The 21,333-nt window shown below is 46.0% G+C and overlaps 1 protein-coding gene across 3 annotated transcripts in view; it reads left to right on the forward strand.

The window, feature by feature from the left end:
• GABA-B-R2 (gamma-aminobutyric acid type B receptor subunit 2) overlaps positions 1 to 21,333 on the forward strand; it is a 408,105-nt gene that overhangs the window by 229,127 nt on the left and 157,645 nt on the right. For all 3 annotated transcript variants that reach the window (XM_075875480.1, XM_075875481.1, XM_075875482.1), the window contains exon 2: positions 18,233 to 18,370. In XM_075875480.1, coding sequence (XP_075731595.1) covers positions 18,233 to 18,370 — 138 coding nt within the window. The remainder of the gene's footprint in view (positions 1 to 18,232; positions 18,371 to 21,333) is intronic.

The following is a 21,333-nucleotide window of genomic DNA, read 5'->3' on the forward strand; positions in this document are numbered from 1 at the left end:
TAACCTGAAATCAAACGCACGAGGGAGGAGGCGCAGCATGTAGATTAAGGAGTTTTTGTGGAAACAACCTGGCCGTAGAAGGCACAGGATCAGGTGAATGAACGAAACATTGGAGAGGCCTTTGCCCTGCAGGAAGCATAGCTACGTTTATGATGATTGCTCTAATGTTTCGAAAAATTGTTCTTCGGATTGTTTCAATGAACATCGTTTGCATGCAGGGCCGTTTGTCCTACCGCTAGTGCACACACACTTACTTGTGGCGGAGGTAGACGTGTGTCATCCGCTACAAGCTGTAACGTGGTCCTCTTGTTGATTTCGCACTAATTGATCTTTTGGATATGTTTGAGGGCAATTAGGTACACGAGAAGTATGCCAGGGGTAGTCATAATCACGCAACGCAGGTGAACTGAATGAAGCTATGAAATAATTTAACAACCCCCCTCCCCCCTCTTTTTTTAGTTCGCGTGCAATGTGTGCTGCATAGGATAAACGTTGCCAAAATAACTGTTTTGGAAAGTATTTTTAATACGGTCACATGTATAAAAGTACTAACTTCAGATTTTATTGAGCTGGCGGGCACATTAGCAAAGACGGCATCATAATCACTGCTTGATTAGCACCCTAGTGGTATCGAGTAGTCGGGAACAGATGAAGTCTGATAGAACGAGGTTCGGTAGACTTTTTTCGGAGTCGTATTTCGCGCTGTCGTGCGATACATCCTCGACGAGGTCCTGGTTAAACGCTGGCTATATTCAGGGACCAGACGAAAACCGTCCGGTTTCCTGGCTATATCTACCACATTAAGCGGCACCTGATTAAGAGTGTAGGGTGGGTAGAGCATGTTCGAACCCCTACTTAAGCGATCGGCTAAAACATATCCCTAATACAGTCACAGCAAGCGTCTTAATTCGTGCACATTTTCGTGGAAACAATAACGCAACCGCGTCTTTATCACGCGGGAAGTATGCATTATATACCGTTCTTCGCTTACGATGTGAAACGATGTTTTATGATAAGCTTAACTAGGCTATTTGACGGGCTAAACAACGCTAGGCATCGTAATTCAATGTTGTGAGTACGATTGATTGATATGCGGGGTTTAACGTCCCAAAACTACCATATGATTATGAGAGACGCCGTAGTGGAGGACTCCGCAAGTTTCGACCACCTGGGGTTCTTTAACGTGCGCCCAAATTTGAGCACACGGGCCTACAACATTCCCGCCTCCATCAGAAATGCAGCCGCCGCAGCCGGGGAAATGTTGTGAGTACGACACTGTACTATATTACGCAATGACGCCCAATGTTGCGGAATACTGCGTAATCGTGTGTAAGACTGTACTGCAGCGTCATGATGCATAAAATGAACAGCGAGAACCGTGCTGCGCAGTGGCACACAGTCACTTACAATTTGCCCAATTAACCGGCCCGAAAGACGAGACGAAAGACGCAGATATTATATACATGACCAGTGCTGACGGTGGTAACAACAAGACCTTCTTGAAGGTTCCGAATAGTGACACCATAAAAAAAAGCACCTTTGTCGACTAAAGCTAAGTTGGTAGTTCTGCACGATTCCTGCTCATGCACGCGTCTTTCGCCTCGTCTTTCATGTTGGTTGACTCCGCAAATGTCCCACTAACTTGGCCGGCCTAATTCACAGGCAATACCATGCAGGTCCACCAATGTTACGCAGTGCCTTTAAGGGCAACGCAACGCAATACGGCTCTTCGCAATACCGTGCAATGATGCGCTACACCACGGCGTATTGGCTGGATAGACAGTTGGCGGGCGCTGTCTAGGTAGCGGCCCATATCGGACGCTATATAAGAATGAAGCGCGATACAGATACCATCCCAGTGGCGGCCGGCTCGCATCGACGGCCTATTGCGTCGTTATCGCCTGGCACGCCTCGCATTCTTTTCGCAACGAGCCGTTTTCACGGTGCTCTAGAAGCTCCTTTCTTCGCGCAAATTGTCCAGCTCCTGGCCACCTATAAGCTCTTTTCCTTGTTTCATTATATTTGTTTGTTTTGCTCCTCCTGGCTTACAGCCTGAAATAGTCTGGCAGTTCCGTTTCAGGAGTGGCAGTCCGGATCGATTACCGTTGTGCCTCTTACGATTTTTTTCCTCTAGCACGAAATCGCCGCCACATAGTTTCCAGTGGCACCGAGCAATAGAGGAAACCAACTATACGCAGTCGGCAGCCAAGAAGCCAGTAATATAGACGAGCTTTCTCTTTGTCTGTATTCTCATGAGCGGCGTTGGTACGCCGCTAGTCTGTGCTGCACGGCAAATACCACCGGATCACACTAAGCGAGTTCACGTGACGTAATGCGCTCTGAGGCGGTAATGGTCCCAATGCTGTTCTCTACAGTGCGAAATCACTTCCTATGCTATCCATCAACATTTCGCCATGGCCTCAGGAAAGAACTGGACGCTTCAGCTGGACCAAGTGAGAAAAAGCATAGCCATGACAACTCAACAAACAGTCAACAATATCGTAATAACTCTACAGGGTATAAAAAACAATGCATTATATACCGCATTTGGACACGTCAAGAACATGTCATGGCCCACCCGAACATTGACCTTAGAATTACGTCGTTCGAATATCAAATGGGGGCTGCGTCGCTGGAGTAGAAACTGCGAACTTGGATCACGAGGACATGGGCACACACGTTCTCTAGACAGACGTCAGTACGCGGCTCATCTACCGTCGTACGTGTTGTGTTTTCATCGCTTTTTTCGTTTTGAAACGATGGACAGTAGGAAGATCGCTTCGTTCCCTGGAGAAGTCGTGTTTTTTCATACCAGCGTTTTGTATATTTAAGGGAGAGAGGACACACAGGAGCTGACTGTTTGCCTTACTTGGTACAGTATGCAATTCGTTGCCATCGCACTCACTGTTTCACCCTTGCACGTAAACTGCGATTTGTTTCTCTCGTCTCTTTTGAATGTGACAAACTCAGAAAGTGTATACCAGAGTAATGTTTGCCACAGCTATAAAACTTCCTAAAACGGTCCTCGCATCAATTCACCCTCAGTGAGATTTTCTACTTTCATCTATCTTCATGCACTCACCACTTTTTTTTTTCTCGTTCAGCAAAAGATTGTTTTTTGTCCTACCTATTGTGTGGGGACGTTACTGTACATCTCCCAGTCTTACGTATTGCCCCCCCCCCCCCCAGCCGCTAGTTGAGAGGAAAAAGCACTGCATCTCGTCGATTTCTGGCGTTTCCATGCCAACATATGTCACTGAGTTAAGTAATGACCAGGCGTCACTGCAGTACAACAAACAAAAGGCAAAAGAGAATATTACCCTGTCAGATATCTACCCCATATATGCGTGGAATAATAAACATGTACGTGGTAAAATAAATGTGCATATGCAACCCGCCACGATGGTCTAGTGGCTAAGACACTCGGCAGCTGACTCGCAGGTCGCGGGATTGAATCCCGGCCGAAAGAGGCAGAAAATCTTGAAGCCCGTGTGCTTAGGTTTAGATGATGACGTCAGCAGTGGTTGGGATTGGTGGCGTAATTATGACTTCAGGTGACATAACGCTACACGAAGACGTCATCACACGGCACCGTAACATGGTCGAAGGTGTCCTGATCACAGAGGCATCACCTGCCTCCGATCCCGGAGGCCACGCTAAACCGCGTTAGGTGCGGAAAGCTTTCCGAAAGTTTCCGCACAGGATCAATACATCGTCTGAGATGAGAAACCTGCCTTTCGCCTTCTTTGAGTCTTGATTAGGTGAAATCTGTCACAGATGATGATGATGATGTTGGCCTATACGTATGGCTCACACACACTCTAAAAAATTGGCCAAAAAACAAATTAGATAGAAGTGATAACATATATATTGTATATAAACAGAATGCATAGGAAAACCTGCGATTTTTCTTTTTTTAGTTTTCTCAATAATATTATTATTACTCTTATTAATATTATTATTACTAGTAGCAGTCGTAGTAGTAGTTCTAGTAGTTGTTGTTGTAATAATAATAGTATGTCATGCGTTTACAAATACACCGAGAAAAATAGGGAGGGAGGAGGCTGACAGCAACCACCTATAGGGCACAACACCTGATGATTTGATTGATATGTGGGGTTTAACGTATCAAAACCACCATATGATTATGAGAGACGCCGTAGAAGAGGGCTCCGGAAATTTCTACCACCTAGGGTTCTTCAACGTGCACCCAAATTTCTGGACATGGGCCTACAGCATTTCCGCCTCCATCGAAAATGCAGCCACCGCGGCCGGGATTCGATCCCGCGACCTGCGGGTCAGCAGACGAGTACCTTTAGCCACTAGACCACCGTGGCGGGGCAGGGCACACAACCTGTCAGCATTTGCTGAAGTAGGCAAGAAGTAGAGAAAAGAAAGGTAGGTAGAGAGAAAGTGGGAAGCATTTAGGAATGCAAGGGAAAGAAATATGACAAAGACTTGAATAAAAATAGGTAAACACACACAAAAAAATGCTTGTAAATGGTTGTCCACATCTACACGGTTCATCAGCCTCCATTGAAGTTACTCATCGCAGTGCAATAGCTCCGACAAGACACTAACGGTATGTCACCAATAGGCGACCGCGCAGAGCGCCAACATATCGCGCTTTACAGCCCGCCCCGACTAACGGCGAGCTCCGCGACTCACCCTTGACCCCAGCCGGCTTGCCCTGACCCACATGCGGGTTCACTCAAACCACGTGCCGGGGCACTTAGCGTAAAACCCACCCATTTCGGGCATTCGGAGCAGGCTGTATTCAGGTCAGCGCCGATATCGAACGCCGTGGACGAGTTGGGCGTGCTGCGTAACCTGGTGCCACCAATACGGTGCACGCCCTCGCGTTGACTGGCTTTTGCTAACGCGTGAAAAAATAATGAAGGCTTACTAGGTCACAACGAAAATAAGAAGAATGTGCAACTTGCGGTCGCAAGAGGGGTGAGACTTCCTGGTTGAAACGTGAGGAGGGAGGCATCTTGTGGTAATTCCCGATTCCTCTATCAAGGAATGATGCAGCAAGACAACCTTACCTGCTGGCTCGAGATCTCACACGCACGTTCTGGTCGTCTACCAGCTTCCAAAGGTGTCAATTTTATGAACTGGATCCTTCGCTCAAGCTAAAGCTACCATCACAACTTTTCCGCTCCGATGCGACACTGTTATGCCGCCTTTGGTTGGGTGTTGCATTTACAAAGGTGTTCTCCTTTCGCATTGGTATGGCGGACACTCCTACATGCGACTACTGCGGAGGTGAAGAGACCATCGAACACGTCCTGTGCAGCTGCGCTTGCTACGACACACAGCGATGCCAGCTCCACATGGCTTTGAATCAACTTGAGCCCGGACCATTTTGTGTGCAGAAGATACTAGGACCTTGGGCATCTGCCTCAGTTGCGCAGAAAGCAACTAAAGCACTGCTACTTTACCTAAAGACAACAAACCTGAGCGACCGCCTGTAGACTGTGTGTGCTCCTCGAGTGTGCTCGTGATTGTGTGTACCTTCTCATCTTTCTGCAACCTCTTTTCTCCCCTTTTCCCCTTCCCCAGTGTAGGGTAGCAAACCGGATGTGCGTGTCTGGTTAACCTCTCTGCCTTTCCTTGCATCTTTATCTCTCTCTCTCTCTCTCTCTCTCTCTCTCTCTCTCAAAGGGAATATCTTTGCTGTATGAATCGAGGTCTGGTTGCCTTAGAACGAATTTTTATAAAGTGAGACTCAGTAAAGAAAGAATAGTGCAAAAGTACGGATGTGTAGGCAGCATTTTTTTTTTCGAGGAGTGGGGGAGGCACCTTCTTGAAATGGCCATATTTCGCTTTGTATGCCATGGCGAAGAAACATTTCGGGGGGAAGCTGGGGGGAGCAAAGCTTCGGTGTGCTATTCCCTGGCCACGCCACTACTAATGCTGTAGAGCGGATATGGAAAACTATTGAATGTTGAGATATCCACAGAGGTGTACGTTCGGGCATGACCTATAAGAAGACTTGGGTTTTAGGACAAAAAAGTGGAAAGCTGAAGACGCCTGCGATAGAAATTAGAGACTATTAGAGTATCGGCAGAAAACTAGGCAGCACGTACAAAAATAAATTATGGTGAGAACAAGGAGATTCTGGCGCATGGAGCGAAGAACAAGACTGTGAGCTTTTCTTTTTTTTATAGGAAGACCGTTTTAATCGAAGTTCGCAATACATTAGGCCAGAACATATAATAAACGAATGAAGTTTTTTTTCGTTGATTTTTGTCGAGGCTGGTGGAACATGTCACCACTGCGTTATAAAGGGGACGCTCAGAGTATTCATCCATCCAGAATTTCCACAGTGAACGCTGCACGAACGTCGGCGTCAAGGTTCATGATTCGTGGGAAGAATACACACAGATCAATATTCAACCAGTCCAGCTGCACTTCGGATTACTCTCTTGTGACAGTGTGTTGCATGTTCCGCTTGTCGTAGTACTACTACAACGCAGTCACAACTTAATAAAACGTCTGATTCCAGCCGTTTCACACACAGACCATCTATCCAAGAGGATCTTAATTTTTGACGGGAAGTACATTTGGATTTTTTCAGATGACCCCTTGCCCATACAGACTCACGGTTTGGCCGTTGGTTTTGCTTCAGAAACTTGAACGCCTTGGCAAATCGGACTAGGGAATCTACCTCCGCTGCCCCAGTCAAACGTAATAGTTTAGTTAATAACAGCGAAATTCGAACTCTCAATAAACGTGTTATTTACTTTTGTTGAGAAAAATCTGCGGTAGGAGCGAAAACCAGCAATAACCCGACAGTCCTTCACAGGATGAGGGCAGGCGTGCCACGGTTGGGGGAGCGGTGCTGCCCATTTCGATCTGTCTGTCTGGCTGGCCGGCTGTCCGTCGCATCATTCAGCCACGCGGAGAAACTTTAAGCCCTTGCTCATGCCCAGCCAACTTTACCTGGTGGCTGCGTTCATACTTTTCAACGTTATCGATCCCAACGCAAATATTACGCATATCTGAGGAGCAACATGAATACGTAAATGTTAGATAATGTGTTTCTTTAGTAAAAAATGCAGCTTGAGTATTTTTATAGAGACCGTAAATTTTCTTTTGCTTCGCTGACAATGCGACGTAATTAACAAAAAAAAAGAATGTGTTTTCTACACTTCATTAAGACGACACAGTGCTTCAGTTTTGAGTTCCTGAGACCTACACGAGGTCATTCGACTAAATTGAAAACACCGTATACTAATGAATGCAACTTCTTCTTCTCGATAATTTATAATTCACTATTTATTCTTTCTCCTCGGTATAAACTCATCCGGTTAACTTTCACGTTCTCAGCCTTGTATTGCGTACCCTAAAAAAAGCTTCGAAATTGTAGTTTTACATCGATTTATTCCTTTAATCTAATTATACGCACACGTTCTGCGTATTTTCAGGCGTCCCACTGCATTCAAAATGAGTCAACTTCTTCTTAGTTCTTGCGATACGACACGAAAATATAGAAGCAACCTATGGATGCCACGACCTAATCTAACCACACATAAACCATTCAGAGGTCTCAGCAGGCTGGCCTCTGGAACTTTCGGGAATCTGAAATGAGCCCCGAACACTTTCGCTGAGAGCGTTTAAATTGGCAAGAAATATAAAAAAAAACATGAGAAAAATGATGAAAGAGGTGGTGGTCGACAACGCGTTAGCAATACACCTTCAACGTTTTCACTCTTTGGTTCTTTTCGCCTTCCGGTCTCAGTGGATATGCCGTCTCCTTTGGGGACATCCTGCTGTGACGGTGACCAAGCTCGTGTCCGTGTGGGTGAACGCGTATGACGCGGGCATGTGGCGTTCCTGAACTGAACTCTTTCTTTCCTTCTTTCCTTCCTTCTTTCTTTCTTTCTTTCCTTTTCTCTTTCTTTTTTTCTTCCTTCCCTTCTTTCCTTATTTTTGTGTCTTTAGCATATATCTTGCCATTTCCTGTCGTTCTTGCAGTTTATCCCCAAGTGACCATCTCATAAAAATGAAAATGAGCTCTCTTTTCCCCCTCTTCATCTCAAAAGGGAAACAGCGCTTCCGCCCCGTCCGTCTAATGCTGGGACCTGCAACTGCTATACCTCTTGCACGTCTGCACACAAACACACACACACGTAATTTATATATATATATATATATATATATATATATATATATATATATATATATATATATATATATATATATATATATATATATATATATATATATATATATATAACGTCAGTAGACCCCTTCTTGGGGGTGCCTTTCTTTCCACTGCTGTTTCACTTTCACGTCCGTTCACGTTGTTTCTTTACTTACCTGTCTTGCGCAGCTGCGCTGCTTTTCGGACCTTTATTTCGCAACACCATCTCACCAAAACGAATACCCGATACGGTTCGCGCACGATTCCCATAGGCGAATATGAAAGCGCAAAAAGTTGGCACGCCTGCTGCGCATACGTCAAGGCGAGATGAACCGTCACTGAACGGTCCCGTTGTGAATACACCTGGGAGCGTCCACGCGCGCATCGATTCAGGAGGACGGCCTAAAGGATTAGATGGCGAGAGGAGTTCTTGTCTCTTCGCCGGCTTCATCTCTGAATGACACGCTGAATGTCAATGTCGGCGAAAAGAGGGGCGCAGAACATAGTAAAGCAACGCCCGTTGATCCTGCCTTTTGTTTATGTAAACCCAGTTTCTTTTCATTTATTGTCGCGTCTGCTTCTGTCTTAGTTCTGGTAGCTTTCGTTTTCAGATGTTCCCTTTGGCATAACTTCGACGTGTCGTTTTTACTTAACCTTATAATTTCCGTGAGAGGTGCTGCGAAACAATCTTGAGCAGCATACACGCCTTACGTGCCCCGTCAACCGTTTGTTCCCCTTGTTCGAGAAACTTGCGCACCCCCGTCCCCTCCCTCTTCCCTCTCTCTTCTTCTCAGCCCTGGCTTCACATGCCTACATCATCGCGGGACCCACAGCGGACGAGGTGCACCGCGAAAAGCGCCAGGAAGGATAGCTGTACCGCAATGGGGAAACAGCAAAACGAGACCGCACGCACGGTGCATAACCTAAATAGAGGGAAAAAAGTGGAATGGGGAAAAGAAGAGGACGAAGGGCGAGGGAGTCCTTACAAGGACCCTGTCCCTAATGCATTATTCAGCACCGGCCGCAGATTGGGGATTCCTTAGGAGTGCGTGCGTGCGTGAGCACGCTCGCCACTATACAGGACGACGTGGAGCGGAGAAAATCCCCCTGCATTCGCGACGGCTCACTATAGAGGGATGCTACGAGGTGGAAAAAGAAGGGGTAAGAGGGGGGGGGGGGGGGGAGGCTAAGACCGACGCTGCAGTGCGGAGCGAATTCGCGCCTGTTTGTGTGCATCTGGCGGCGACGCGTGCATCTTCTGATCTCGTCCACTGTCCGTGTAGTACGCCGCTGTTCCGAAAAAGGGAGAGGACGGACGCCCGCGAACGATGCGAGAAGAGTTTTGGCGGCGCAGAAGAGGAGAGGAGTAATGGCCGCCCGCCTTTGCTTCCCCAAAGAGGAAGAAAACTCCGGAGGTGCTTTTTTTTTTTCGCGCATCTTCTGTAGGGACGTCTCGAGGCGGTAAGAAAGGCGTGAGAAGGCGCCTTCCCGGATGAAGTGTCGGGGACGTTAGTGGACCGAAGTAGAGAAGCGTGTCCCATCCTGTCGAAGGAGGAGCTCTTTTTTGTTTCTCCGGTGCGAAAGACTCCGTGCCTGTCGCATCTGGGTGCTCCGGTGAATATTGCTCTTCGGCAAGGTTTTTCCTTAGCAGCCGGGCTGTCCGAGCTTGTGGTCGGGCCGAGGTCGGGCGCAAAAACTCGCTGGCTATGTGGTTCAAAAAGTGGGTGTGTGCCAAGGAGCTCCTGGCATAACAAGGCTATGTATAGCATAGTATAGTAAAGTGTAGTATAGCAAATCTAGGAAAGGAGGGTATGGTAAGAAAAAGTGATACAAGGGTGAGAAGGAAAGCAAGGAGGACTGGAGAACACTGTAGTAACAGCAGTATGGGCGTCGCCTGGAAAAACCAAGACGCTCGCTCTTGCACCAGGCAGGTGCCACTGCCACTAGCCTGCGCTCTCTGGCGTTGAAATAAGTCATTAAAATAGTTTCGATCACGGCGGACGTGCCGGACTCGCTCGCCTGTTATAGCCGAGGTTTCTCCAGTCAGCGAAGTCGGACATCGCCATGCGGTAATGCTTGTGATAGTGTGTATATAGTATAGTTTAGCAAAGGTGTGTGAAAAGAACAATAGGGTCAAGGATTAGTAATGTTTGTGTGAGGAGGAGAGATGGGAGGAGGTGAGAGGGTAACAAAAGAGCGTAGGCATGTGGAGTATACCATAACAAGTGGTCGGATAGGTGGATAAGGGAGGTTGAGAAATGTGAGGGTTAAGCAGGATGGAATGGAAAAGAAAAGGTAATATTCAAAGATATGAAATGACAAAAGGATGAAAAGAAAAGATGTAGACACAAAGAAAGATGAATGAAAGCAGAAAGATTAAAAAACAAATCTGCGCTTGCCAAGCCGTCGCGCTTACTACGCTGTTCACTAAAGTTTTCCAGGCGTGGAACTAGGCTGGATTGTAAGTAATGCAAATGAGTTCTGCGGAAACCTGAACGGGGGTGGAAGAGTTTAGAAGGGGAAATTAGACAACCACTCGTTTGTGGCACGAAGCCACGAGAAAATTCGTACGGATTTCTCAAAAAGAAAAGCTTTTTAGTTGCCGAAAAAACTCATCCTGGTCTGCGTTGCAAACCCAGATTCAACAAATTCCCGCTGCGGTCGCTCTGCTAATTGAGCTAACCAGGAAGCCAGTATAATTTCTTTTTCTGGGTTGGATTTTACAACTGTTCCTGTCATGTTTGATGACTTGCCGTTAATATGAACCTCGCGAAAAAACCGAACAGAGACTGGTGCAATGCTTCAAACAGCTGAGCTACTAGAGCGGAAACTTGCCGGCGCACAGGCTCGCGAAATTTCGATACTCATTGCAGAGACTCACATGGCTACACGCCTGTTCTCAGCGATTGTCCTGAATCAAGCTTTAATTCTTCAATAAACCACCTGAAAAAAAACGCGCATGGTTGCTAGATGCAACTACTATTGCGTTGCGCTGCCGACGTGGCTCCACGACGAAGTTCTTCGTTACAGTACGTAAACTTCAAGTAAATCGGGCATATTTCCACGCATGCTCCTTTCTTCGCGTGCTTCATGTTTGCCGGCCTGTCGCCCGTGTAGATACAGCCTTGCCTAATTAGCGCCAGAATGTCTGAGAGCATTCGAGATTATTTTGCGATCACTTTTTAGGTTTGAGCGTGCAAACGCGAACAGCCGAGACGATTCTCGAACATTCGCGACCACCAGTGATAATTCTCGAACGTTCGACGCCACATGCATAAATGCCAACGTGCATTGGCTCGGGTGCGCCGATCGATATCAACGCTCTGTTCCGCTACAAGTGCTGGGGTGTGTCGCTGTAATCTGACTTTCCGTTTGCTAGCCACAAGTTCGGCCAAATAAACAGTGAGATCTTCAGCAGTCTGCTGACTTCGTCAACGACACGACCACGCGACCTCTAGCGGAAGTGTTGTTCGTTCATGTTCCCACCTCCATTATTTTTTTTTTGAGGATGTAGTCTGCGTCGGGGGTCCTTGGGAGAGGCCATCGTCCTGTAGCAGACGTAAGACAGGCTGGTGGTGATAATGACGATAGAAGTAAAGAAATGAGCTGGATTGAGCGCAACACTGGCCGACTTCAGCGCCGCGACGTTTCTCTAGCTCCTTCCGTCAACCTCACCGCATCCCACTCGCAACAGTAGCACGGGGCGGCGTAACAGCGGCGCAAGCTCTTCATTGATCGACCAGGGATGGCAAACCGCGCCGCCGCGCTGCGACGGTGTCGATTTCCCGGCCGCTTGCCCCCTCCCCGACCACGCGTCTCGTCGGTGTCCCCGGTGCCATCGTCGCCCACCGCCGTATTCCTTCCGCCCTCCGCAAAGACACGGACTCGTGGCCCGATCGCCTAATGGCCTCGATCGTTTTCTGAGCTGCCCGCGACTGACCGAGAACCCTGTCACCGCGTATTTCAGGGACGGTGGGCTGTCTTTCTCCTCCATTTTTGTTTTTTCTTCTTCTCGCACGATCTTGTTCTTCGTGCGGGGCGTTTCATGGAGAGTTTCAACTATTTTCTTCAACTATATTTCTTTTTATAATTCTACAAGTGCACTTTGACTGTAAAAACGTCTTTGACACGCAACAGCGCCAACAAGCTTGTTTCTAGCCCTACCACCACGTAACTGTTTGTTTGTTTGTTTGTTTGTTTGTTTGTTTGTTTGTTTGTTTGTTTGTTTGTTTGTTTGTTTGTTTGTTTGTTTGTTTGTTTGTTTGTTTGTTTTTCCTACTATATATGACACGTACCCGCTCTGGGAGATTGGCCAAGAATGTGACATTAAGTATTGAAAATGTTAAGAATGGCAGGGGCTTAAAAAATTAAGAAATGAAACGGAGATACTGCGTAATAGAATAAATTAAAATTACAAGTACTATGCTACTGAGCTTGTATTCAAGAGTGCCGCATTAGCCTGTTAGGAACAATATTGATAAGGTTAGTTGGATTTGGATGGTGGACACCTTTCTTCTTTTTTGGCGGGGGGGGGGGGGGGGGGCTGGACCGGCTGCTGCTGATGACGTGGAACTGACGACTGTATACGCTATAGCATCGAGCCTGTTCTTGATTCACTATGGCCGCCATTGCTCGCTCGCCATGCAGCTGCAACGCAACGATCTAGCAACCCCTATGCTGACCTCACCGACGTGTGACAACTGCGGTGAAGATTATGAATGCTTGCTCTAAACTTGAATGCGACAGTGAAAAAAAAAATAATCCGGAACGTTGCTATCTTCACACGTGACGTCGTGGATGCAGCTTCTGAACGCACTGGCGCTCCACGATGGCGGCTCTGACGACAGAGCTAGACGTTGCGGTTATTTGATTTGATTTGATTGATTTGTGCGGTTTAACGTCCCAAAACCACCATATGATTATGAGAGACGCCGTAGTGGAGGGCTCCGGAAATTTTGACCACCTGGGGTTCTTTAACGTGCACCCAAATCATAGTACACGGGCCTACAATATTTCGCCTCCATCGGTAATGCAGACGCCACAGCCGGGATTTAATCCCGCGACCTGCGCGTCAGCAGCGGAGTACCTTAGCCACTAGACCACCGTGGTGGGGCGACGTTGCGGTTAACCTGCTTCGAGCTGCCGATGACGTGGCGGGAATGCCTGTGCGTGATGTGTTGATAACAAAAAAAAAACCTGGCAGGGTACATTGCGAGTTCATCTCAGATGACTCCAGAGTGAAAGCCACGGGATGGTCACCCCCGACGCTTCAGATTTCCCGTTTTTTGAGGCACCAAAGGATGTAGCAACGTGTCTTCAACCACTTCGGGACACACTCTTTCCTCCAGGCTGGGAATCCAACTCGATTTCCCACATTCGTGGTGTTCGAATCCCGGCTGCGATTCCAATGGAGGCGGAAATGTTGTAGGTCCGTGTGCTCAGATTTGGGTGCACGTTAAAGAACCCCAGGTGGTCGAAATTTCCGGAGCCCTCTACTTCGGCGTCTCTCATATTCATATGGCGGTTTTGGGACGTTAAATCCCACATATCAATCAATCTCTTCAGCTCTGATCATCCCGCACCGTATTACCTGCGGACGGTATAACAAATGCGCGAACTCCACAAGTGCGTACGAAATGTGGCGGCCGTTTTCAACAGCGTGTTTGCGCCCTGCTGAAGGCGTTAACTTTCGCAGCTACTTCATGCTGGTAATAGAGAGAACGTCCCCTCTCACCACGTGTGGGGTTGCAAACTGAGCTTAATCTAGTTAGCCTCCTTACGTTTCTTATATTCTTTCTCTCTCTCTTTGGTGCTGGTAAGCACGTTAAACCAATAACGGCAGATAATAGCCCACTAAAACAACTTTTTAGTGGTTAGCTACTGTACTGTCATTTGACGCCGCAATCTGTCTGTAGAAAAAGAAAAAGTGATTTTTGCTCGACGCAAAGTACAACAAACTCGTTTAGACGCCCTCGCACTCGCTTCTATTTGCCAGTCGCCTCTTGGCAACTCGGGGCCGCAGTGTGTGTTGCAAACGGAGCCATTAGCGTTGCGCCGAGGCTGACTCCGACGGCTTTCTATAGTGCCTCGGGGGCAACGAAAAACATCGCCAGAGCAAGGCACACATATAAACGCAGTAATAATAATCCAACACAAAAGAACGACGTGATGCGGATGAGTGCATTCAAACGCGAACTGTTGCAGCTGCAGTCGAAATTACGAAACAAAACTTGGCGGACCCGTACTTCGCATAAGATAAGCGACGGCAGTGTTTATTGAACAGGAAGAGTAAACAAAAATTTTAAATAAGGCCACCACGTCGACCTTGTTGCTTTGTTGCGTATCGCCGTCGTATTTCCGGCGCTAAAGCAGTTTAATTGCGAATTTGCATACGGTCTTTTCAAAAACGAACTAACGGCGCAGCGGAAAAGAAGCTCCTTTTTTTATCCTGTGGCGGCGTCAGCGACTTCCGGGCTTTTATAGTGAGCACGCAGCATTCAAAACATACGCTAGTCGGATCCCCATCGTTGCCACTTCAGTGTCTCTTCCCTCTCTCTCGTTAAAAGGGGAAGGAAACGAGCTTGATGGTTTCCGTATGGCGCGACAAACGCTTACTTGAGAACTGCTTAGCCGTGCTCTGCGACCCGCCAGCACTTCTCTTCTTCTGTATCAAACATAAACATTTTAAAAGCACGCAAATGAACTTGGAACACCAAGCAATTTATTCTCTTCATTGTCCACGTTATATTAATGACAAGCACGAACTGCTACAGAAGCTACGAGTAGGACGAGTCTGCTACGAGCGGTCTGACAAAAGCACGTGAGCCTAACGGCCGTATTCAAAGCGGAGTTTCGCTATAAAGTGATGAGCGAAGGCGAGGGCCTGTTTACGCCAGAAGTTCGCCCATCGCTTGCGACAACTTGGAATTTCCCATCAACATGGGAGTGCTGTAAACATAGAAACAAGAATGGCTTCGCTTTTTGAACTAAGATGAGTTTGTTTGTTTTTGTCTAACACCGGAACCTACGCACCTCGCTTGCGATGCGATGAAGGTGGTGTTCTGAAATGCAAAGCAGGCGATGCCTTGCTGTGACGTCAACATTGAAGTGACAAAGACCGCGCACGCATGAAGACGCATAAATAGAGGCCAAGAATAACTTTCTTCTTTAGTTTCCTGCCTGTATCTTTTTTTTTCTTCAGAAACTTTCCTGTGTATTTTTAGAGCAGAAATGCAATTGCTTTTATTGTTGAGAGTGAAGCTTTCAGCGTTTTTTTTTTCATGGGTTACAAAAAATAAAAAAGACGTGTACGATGCCCCATATAAGAATCGGTATGACACGAAAGTGAAACGCGAGTTTACAGAAGTAGTTGAGCGTTTATTTGTGCATTGTTTCAGCAACAGCAACAAATTGAAAAAACAGGAACGGCAAGCAGCTCAAAAGTTGCAGCGCGCACCTCAAACAGAAAGTACGCACGAAATTAGCATACACAGGACGAGCGCAGACTACCAATTCTGGCAACTCAACACTTAAAGTGCACTGTTCAAACAGAAAAAAAAACCCTACGAAGGAAGCGCAAAAGATACACAGGACGAGTGCAAACAACTGTCACAATTCTTCCTGCGTCGTGTGTCTGCAGCGCGCTGCTTTCGTAAACGCGGCCGTGGCAGAGGAGGAGAGGAAGAAAGTTTAAGCGGAAAGAGAGGGAGGTTAGCCAGTTCTTAGACCGGCTGGCTACCCTGTGCTGTGGAAAGAGGTGAGGGGAATGAAAGATGTGGGTGGAAAGAAGGATGGAAAGACGGCCGTGGCAGCGTGCGAAGTGACCTTCGTCCTCTCCATAATTTCGAGCCTGATAAGTGCGCGTGCAAGAGAGACCACGCTCCGTGGAGGCGGTGCTTCGGGGAGACGACGACCATTAGAGCGCGCCCAACGTGAGCCTGTCGCGCCATCTAGCCACTGATAACTAGAACGCGCTGAAGCTTCGAAGCTTTAAGTACTTCCCAACGGTTCAGGGGGTATATATATAGATAGCTTGTCGTTAGCATGTCCGACAACGTATGCTCTGTAGCGTAGCAGTTAGCGCCACGCGCTGAAAATCGAGTAGTTAAGAGTGCAATTCAGCGCGACAATTGATTGTCTGCTGTTGTTTTTTTTTCCTTTGCTGTCTCTCAGTATATATTTTTCAACATCACTTCCGTGATGTAAGTACGTCAGCGGAATCATTATGGACCCGGCATAAAACACTTTCGTGTCAACAAAACAACGTGTAGGCCTTGCCACCAAGTTATTCTTTCCTTGCTGCGAGAGATATTTTTTGGTGTTTTATGCATGTCATTGTGCGTGCCTTTCACCAGTCCACCCACATGCGACCTTGTGATTTGTTTTTTCGCCTTTTATCAGCTCCCCATTTTTTTTAAGTCGATTGCCTTATCGCTCCATGAATTCAAATCACGTCGTTACATCATTTCTCTGATTACACAGTTTTCTTTGTGGGAAGACTGGCAACATCTTATTTTTTGTAGTACTTTTATGGGTTTTAAGAAAAAAAATGGAAATGACTGTTGACAGTTAAGTTGACGAATTCTGGTCCTGAACTATCGGCGTTTCTTGCCTTTAAAGTTTCATTGCCGTTTCTAACACTAAAATTTAAAAAAAGCAGTAGCGCTACACTGCTGCACACGATCACTTACCCAGCTCAGAGCTAAAATCTTACGGAGGACTTTTCAGAGTTCACTTCAATATATGAACTAGATATAGTCCTTACCACGTGTCATCTGAAAGATATTTCTTCAATATTCTACAAGAGTGCCTTATTTATAAAAAAAGGGTTAGTTTACACGTGCTTAGTATTGATATACCCTGATAATATTTTCTGATATAATACCAATAACCACTGGTGTCCTTACTATCTCGTCGAAACGAAGAATTCAGGCGTGCTGGAGACAATATATTTGGCGAACAGTAAGGGTATGCTGTTTCACCATGAAGTGTTAACAAACACCGCACGCCAGTAGCAGCTGAAACGCAAGACATTGACAAAGGAACCAACTGGAACGGGTTCTAGCATTCACCATAGCCGTGAAAGGCGAAGGGAACAGAAGCGTGTTAACATTTATACAGTGGCATATTAACACGTGCATGTGCTATATCGTACACACATATACGGCGCACGCGTAAATTGCATTGTAAGTTACTGTCATCACGGCAACAATCCTTCCTTCTGTGTTGCCCCGCCGCGGTGCTCTGACGCTTATGGCACTCGACTGCAAACCTGAAGGTCACGGGACCGAATCCCGGCTGCGGTGGTGGTGTTTTCTGTGCAAATGAAAATGTTTGAAGGCTGTGTGCTTGGTGGTAGGTGCACGTTAAAGAACACCAGGTGATCGCAATTTCCGGAGCAGTCCACAATACGGTGGCTTTCATAAACATATCGTGGTTTTAGGACGATAAACCCCAGATATTCTTATTATTATTCCGTCTGACTAATTACACGCACGTGCCACCAGAATTCAGATGAGATCAACACTTACGGGATCAAAAATCAGCTTAGTTTAAAAGCAAGTTACGCTTTTCGCGTAGGTACCACGGTATCTAACACTACAAGACTGGTATGGTTCAATTCTTCGTCTTTTTAGCTTATTTTATTTATTTGGACGCAGAGAAAACATTCTCAAAGCGCACTTGGTGGAAGTTCAGCAGAAAGTCCAAGATTAAAGCCATACAACTCTCTTGAACAGTGAGTATCGCTGGAGCCAACGTTTTCAGGAGTGGTGTCTTCACGGAAGCACCATGTGGTTTTATCTTGAAGGATACGACCATTTTGTCGAAACCTTGACTCCAGGGATATCCACTGTTCAAGGGTGTTTCATCCCTAACGCATAATTGTCATTTATTTATGTGTGCGCGCGCGCGTGTGTGTGTGTGTGTGTGTTTTGTTAAACGGCTATTTGTATTCTTGTAAGGTAAGCAAGGTGTAGCAGTACTTCAGCGTAGTATTATTTTTGACATTTTCTCTGATGTTATTATTGAACGTCGAAGAGGAATGGCCAATGTATTTTTGCATTTTTATTGTACGTGCAGTGCGACCCAGCGGTGGGCATGAAGGCCCTGTTCGACATGATCGACAAGCGGCCAAAGAAACTGGTGCTGTTCGGCGCAGCATGCAACGCCGTCACAGACCCCATCGCCAAGGCGTCACAGTTCTTCCAGCTCGTACAGGTGAGCGTGAAGCAAAGCTCACGCGAAGCGAGCTTTGTGTGCATGTATATTAAGCACAAACACAGCCTTCGAGATTAGCTTTTCTGTGACCCAAAGGGCATCGCCACTGGGACTCACAGAATTGATCGATATATGAGGTTTAACGTCCCAAAACCGCCATACGATTATGAGACGCCGTAGTGGAGGACTTCGGAAATTTTGACCACCAGGGGTTCTTTAACGTGAACTCAAATCTGACCACACGGGCCTACAGCGTATTTGCCTGCATCGAAAATGCAGCCGCCGCAGCCGGGATTCCGTCTGGCGACTTGCGGGTCAGCAGCCGAGTACCTTAGCTACTAGACCACCGTGGCGGGGCGCTGAGACACACTGGGAAAGAAAGGCAAATGAAAGACGATGATATAAACTAGATGAAATGTTGACCAGCACAATATACAAGAAACTTAGGTACAAAATAATTGAAACACTGCAGAAGAAGAGAGTACGAAGACGCTGCCAAGTCCAATAATGTAACAATTGCATTATACGACTAATAATACAATAATGTAACAATTGCATTATACGATAAATTAAACTTGAGCTCTCGCTCAAGTTTAATTTATCATTAGGTATCAGGTGTATTTTATTAAGTTGAGCAGCTGTGAATAGGGGTCTAGGTAGGACTCAAATATCATGATTTGTCGTAGTATAAAGCCTACTTATAAAGTCAGGGCTTCTTGCAACATTGATGCTTCTTCTTGCATCACGCCTAAGTACCCGAAAATAAAAGTAGAGCTTACAGCGCGAGTTTTCCTGGTGGCAGGGGCAAATATTGAAACAGCATACAGGTACATGTCCTTGAGCTGTGTTGTTAAGAAACTATCATAGGCAAATATTGATTAAGGCTGCAACTGAATAGCTGAATGATAAAGGCTACTACAAGAACAACGTGAAGAGGAGTGTGCAGCTGAGCTGCTTAACGCAGGCGTTTTTTTGTGCACGCTTAGTGTGCACGAGTCCGTTTTTGCGTGATTCGCATTCACCTCAGCCAATTTTGCGTATGTACTGTTTTCATAGCGAAGTCAAACTGACACGCTATTGTCTCTTCGCATGGGAGCAATGATTGACTACAGTAAATATCAGAGCCTGTGGAACAAGCTCAACGTTTTCCGCCGTTGACGCGAGAACTTTCCACGGGTCTTGGGCGGATCTCCTCGAGAGGTTGCACAGCGCAAACTGAACGTTTAAACAATGGCCCTTTTGTCTATTCGTGCGTGCGTCGTAATCTGAAAATTGAATTTTTGGGTGGACTATGGCGAGACACAAAAGAGTTCAGCCATTCGCATACGTGAACCGGGCCCGAAGATTAGGGCGTTCGCACGTCGGATGATCAAATAAGAGACGAGCGCCGATTGCCCCAGGAAATGGAGCTTTGCTTGCATATTGTTTTGATGTTGGTCGACTTTATTTTTTTTTTTGCTGTGGAGCTGTAGAGATTTTTGTTATACAGGACAGAGTTGACGGGTAGTTATAATCATCCCGAACTGGTGCGCACCTACATGGTCCGCGTATTCATCTTCTCAGCTTCAGTGCCAGGAAACGTGAGCCAATTCGCTCAACGTGGGGTGCAATAACTCTGATTGGCCTGAGAACTAGCTCAAGTAGAAGAAAAGAGAAGGGAAAATAGGAAAATGGCTAAAAAACAATAGGAAGGAAAGGTTATAAAGAAATAGATACAGAAAAATGCATAGAAATACAGAAAGCAAGACAGTAAGAGGAAGAAAGAAACAAAGAAAGAGAGAGAAAGAGATATATAGAAAGGAAGAGGCAGTCGAAAAGCAAGTGAAACATAGAGATTGGGGTAGAACTAGCAAAAAAGAAAGAAGTGGAGACAAAACGGAGAAATCGAACTAAACGAAACAAACAACGACAAAAAGATAGATAAAAATAGAGAGTAACGGAGAAAAAGAAACAAAGAAAACAAACAATAACGATAAAAAACAGAAGTAGGGAAGGCCTCGCAGCTGCTATAGGGAGCCGTACGATGCCCGTGGTCACCAGAAAACTATGATCTATATAGATGTGACTATAGTACAGATTTTGGGTATTCCTCTACTCACTACTGGTTCCCTAAAAATAAAGAAGGCAACAATTACTCTTTCTAAAGAAAATCATTGTACTCATCTATGTAAAGTACTCTCTACGAGATGTTACTTATTGTAGAGTACTGTCGTCGTAGCCTGTAGTCAATTGCTGAATTGACGTTTTCTCGGCTGGACCATTTCAATATATATATATATATATATATATATATATATATATATATATATATATATATATATATATATATATATATATATATATATATATATATATATTCAATTCCTGGTCACGCCTGGTGTTTTTTTCACCCACTTTTCTTTCTTCTTATTCACATTCTATTGGTTCTAATAACTTCCCCTATACATTCCTTGGCATCACTGTCTGTTATATCTCATTATTATTGTGTCAAAACACGGAAGAACGAGCCCTTAGGCATACACTTCTTTCCCTCTATATATATATATATATATATATATATATATATATATATATATACCATCTGAGAGAACTGGCATACTTTCACGGCGTCACATAAGCCGGTTCTATCCTTGAATATCACCTGACAGCAACCTTTGGTGTTTCCATCGTGAACTTGTAGTACAGCGCAAAACCAGAAACACAGACACAAGGAAGGAGCACAGAAGAGAAAAAAGACGGCGTTGTCTCCTTTGCTTCTTCCTTGTGTCTGTGTTTCTGGTTTTGCGCTGTACTACAAGTTGACGATGAATCCCAACCAACTGGCCCAACTTATCTTCTCACTCCGGCGTTTTCTCAGGCTGCGCCGTTTGCTAATAGCAAAACCAGTAAGTGCAAGACACTAGACATCTGAACTCCTTAAAGGTTACGACATGCCGTTTTCCTCGCGACTTACTACAGCGCGC

The sequence above is a fragment of the Rhipicephalus microplus genome, chromosome 10 (assembly GCF_043290135.1).
Source record: "Rhipicephalus microplus isolate Deutch F79 chromosome 10, USDA_Rmic, whole genome shotgun sequence".
Taxonomy (NCBI): Eukaryota; Metazoa; Arthropoda; class Arachnida; order Ixodida; family Ixodidae; genus Rhipicephalus; species Rhipicephalus microplus.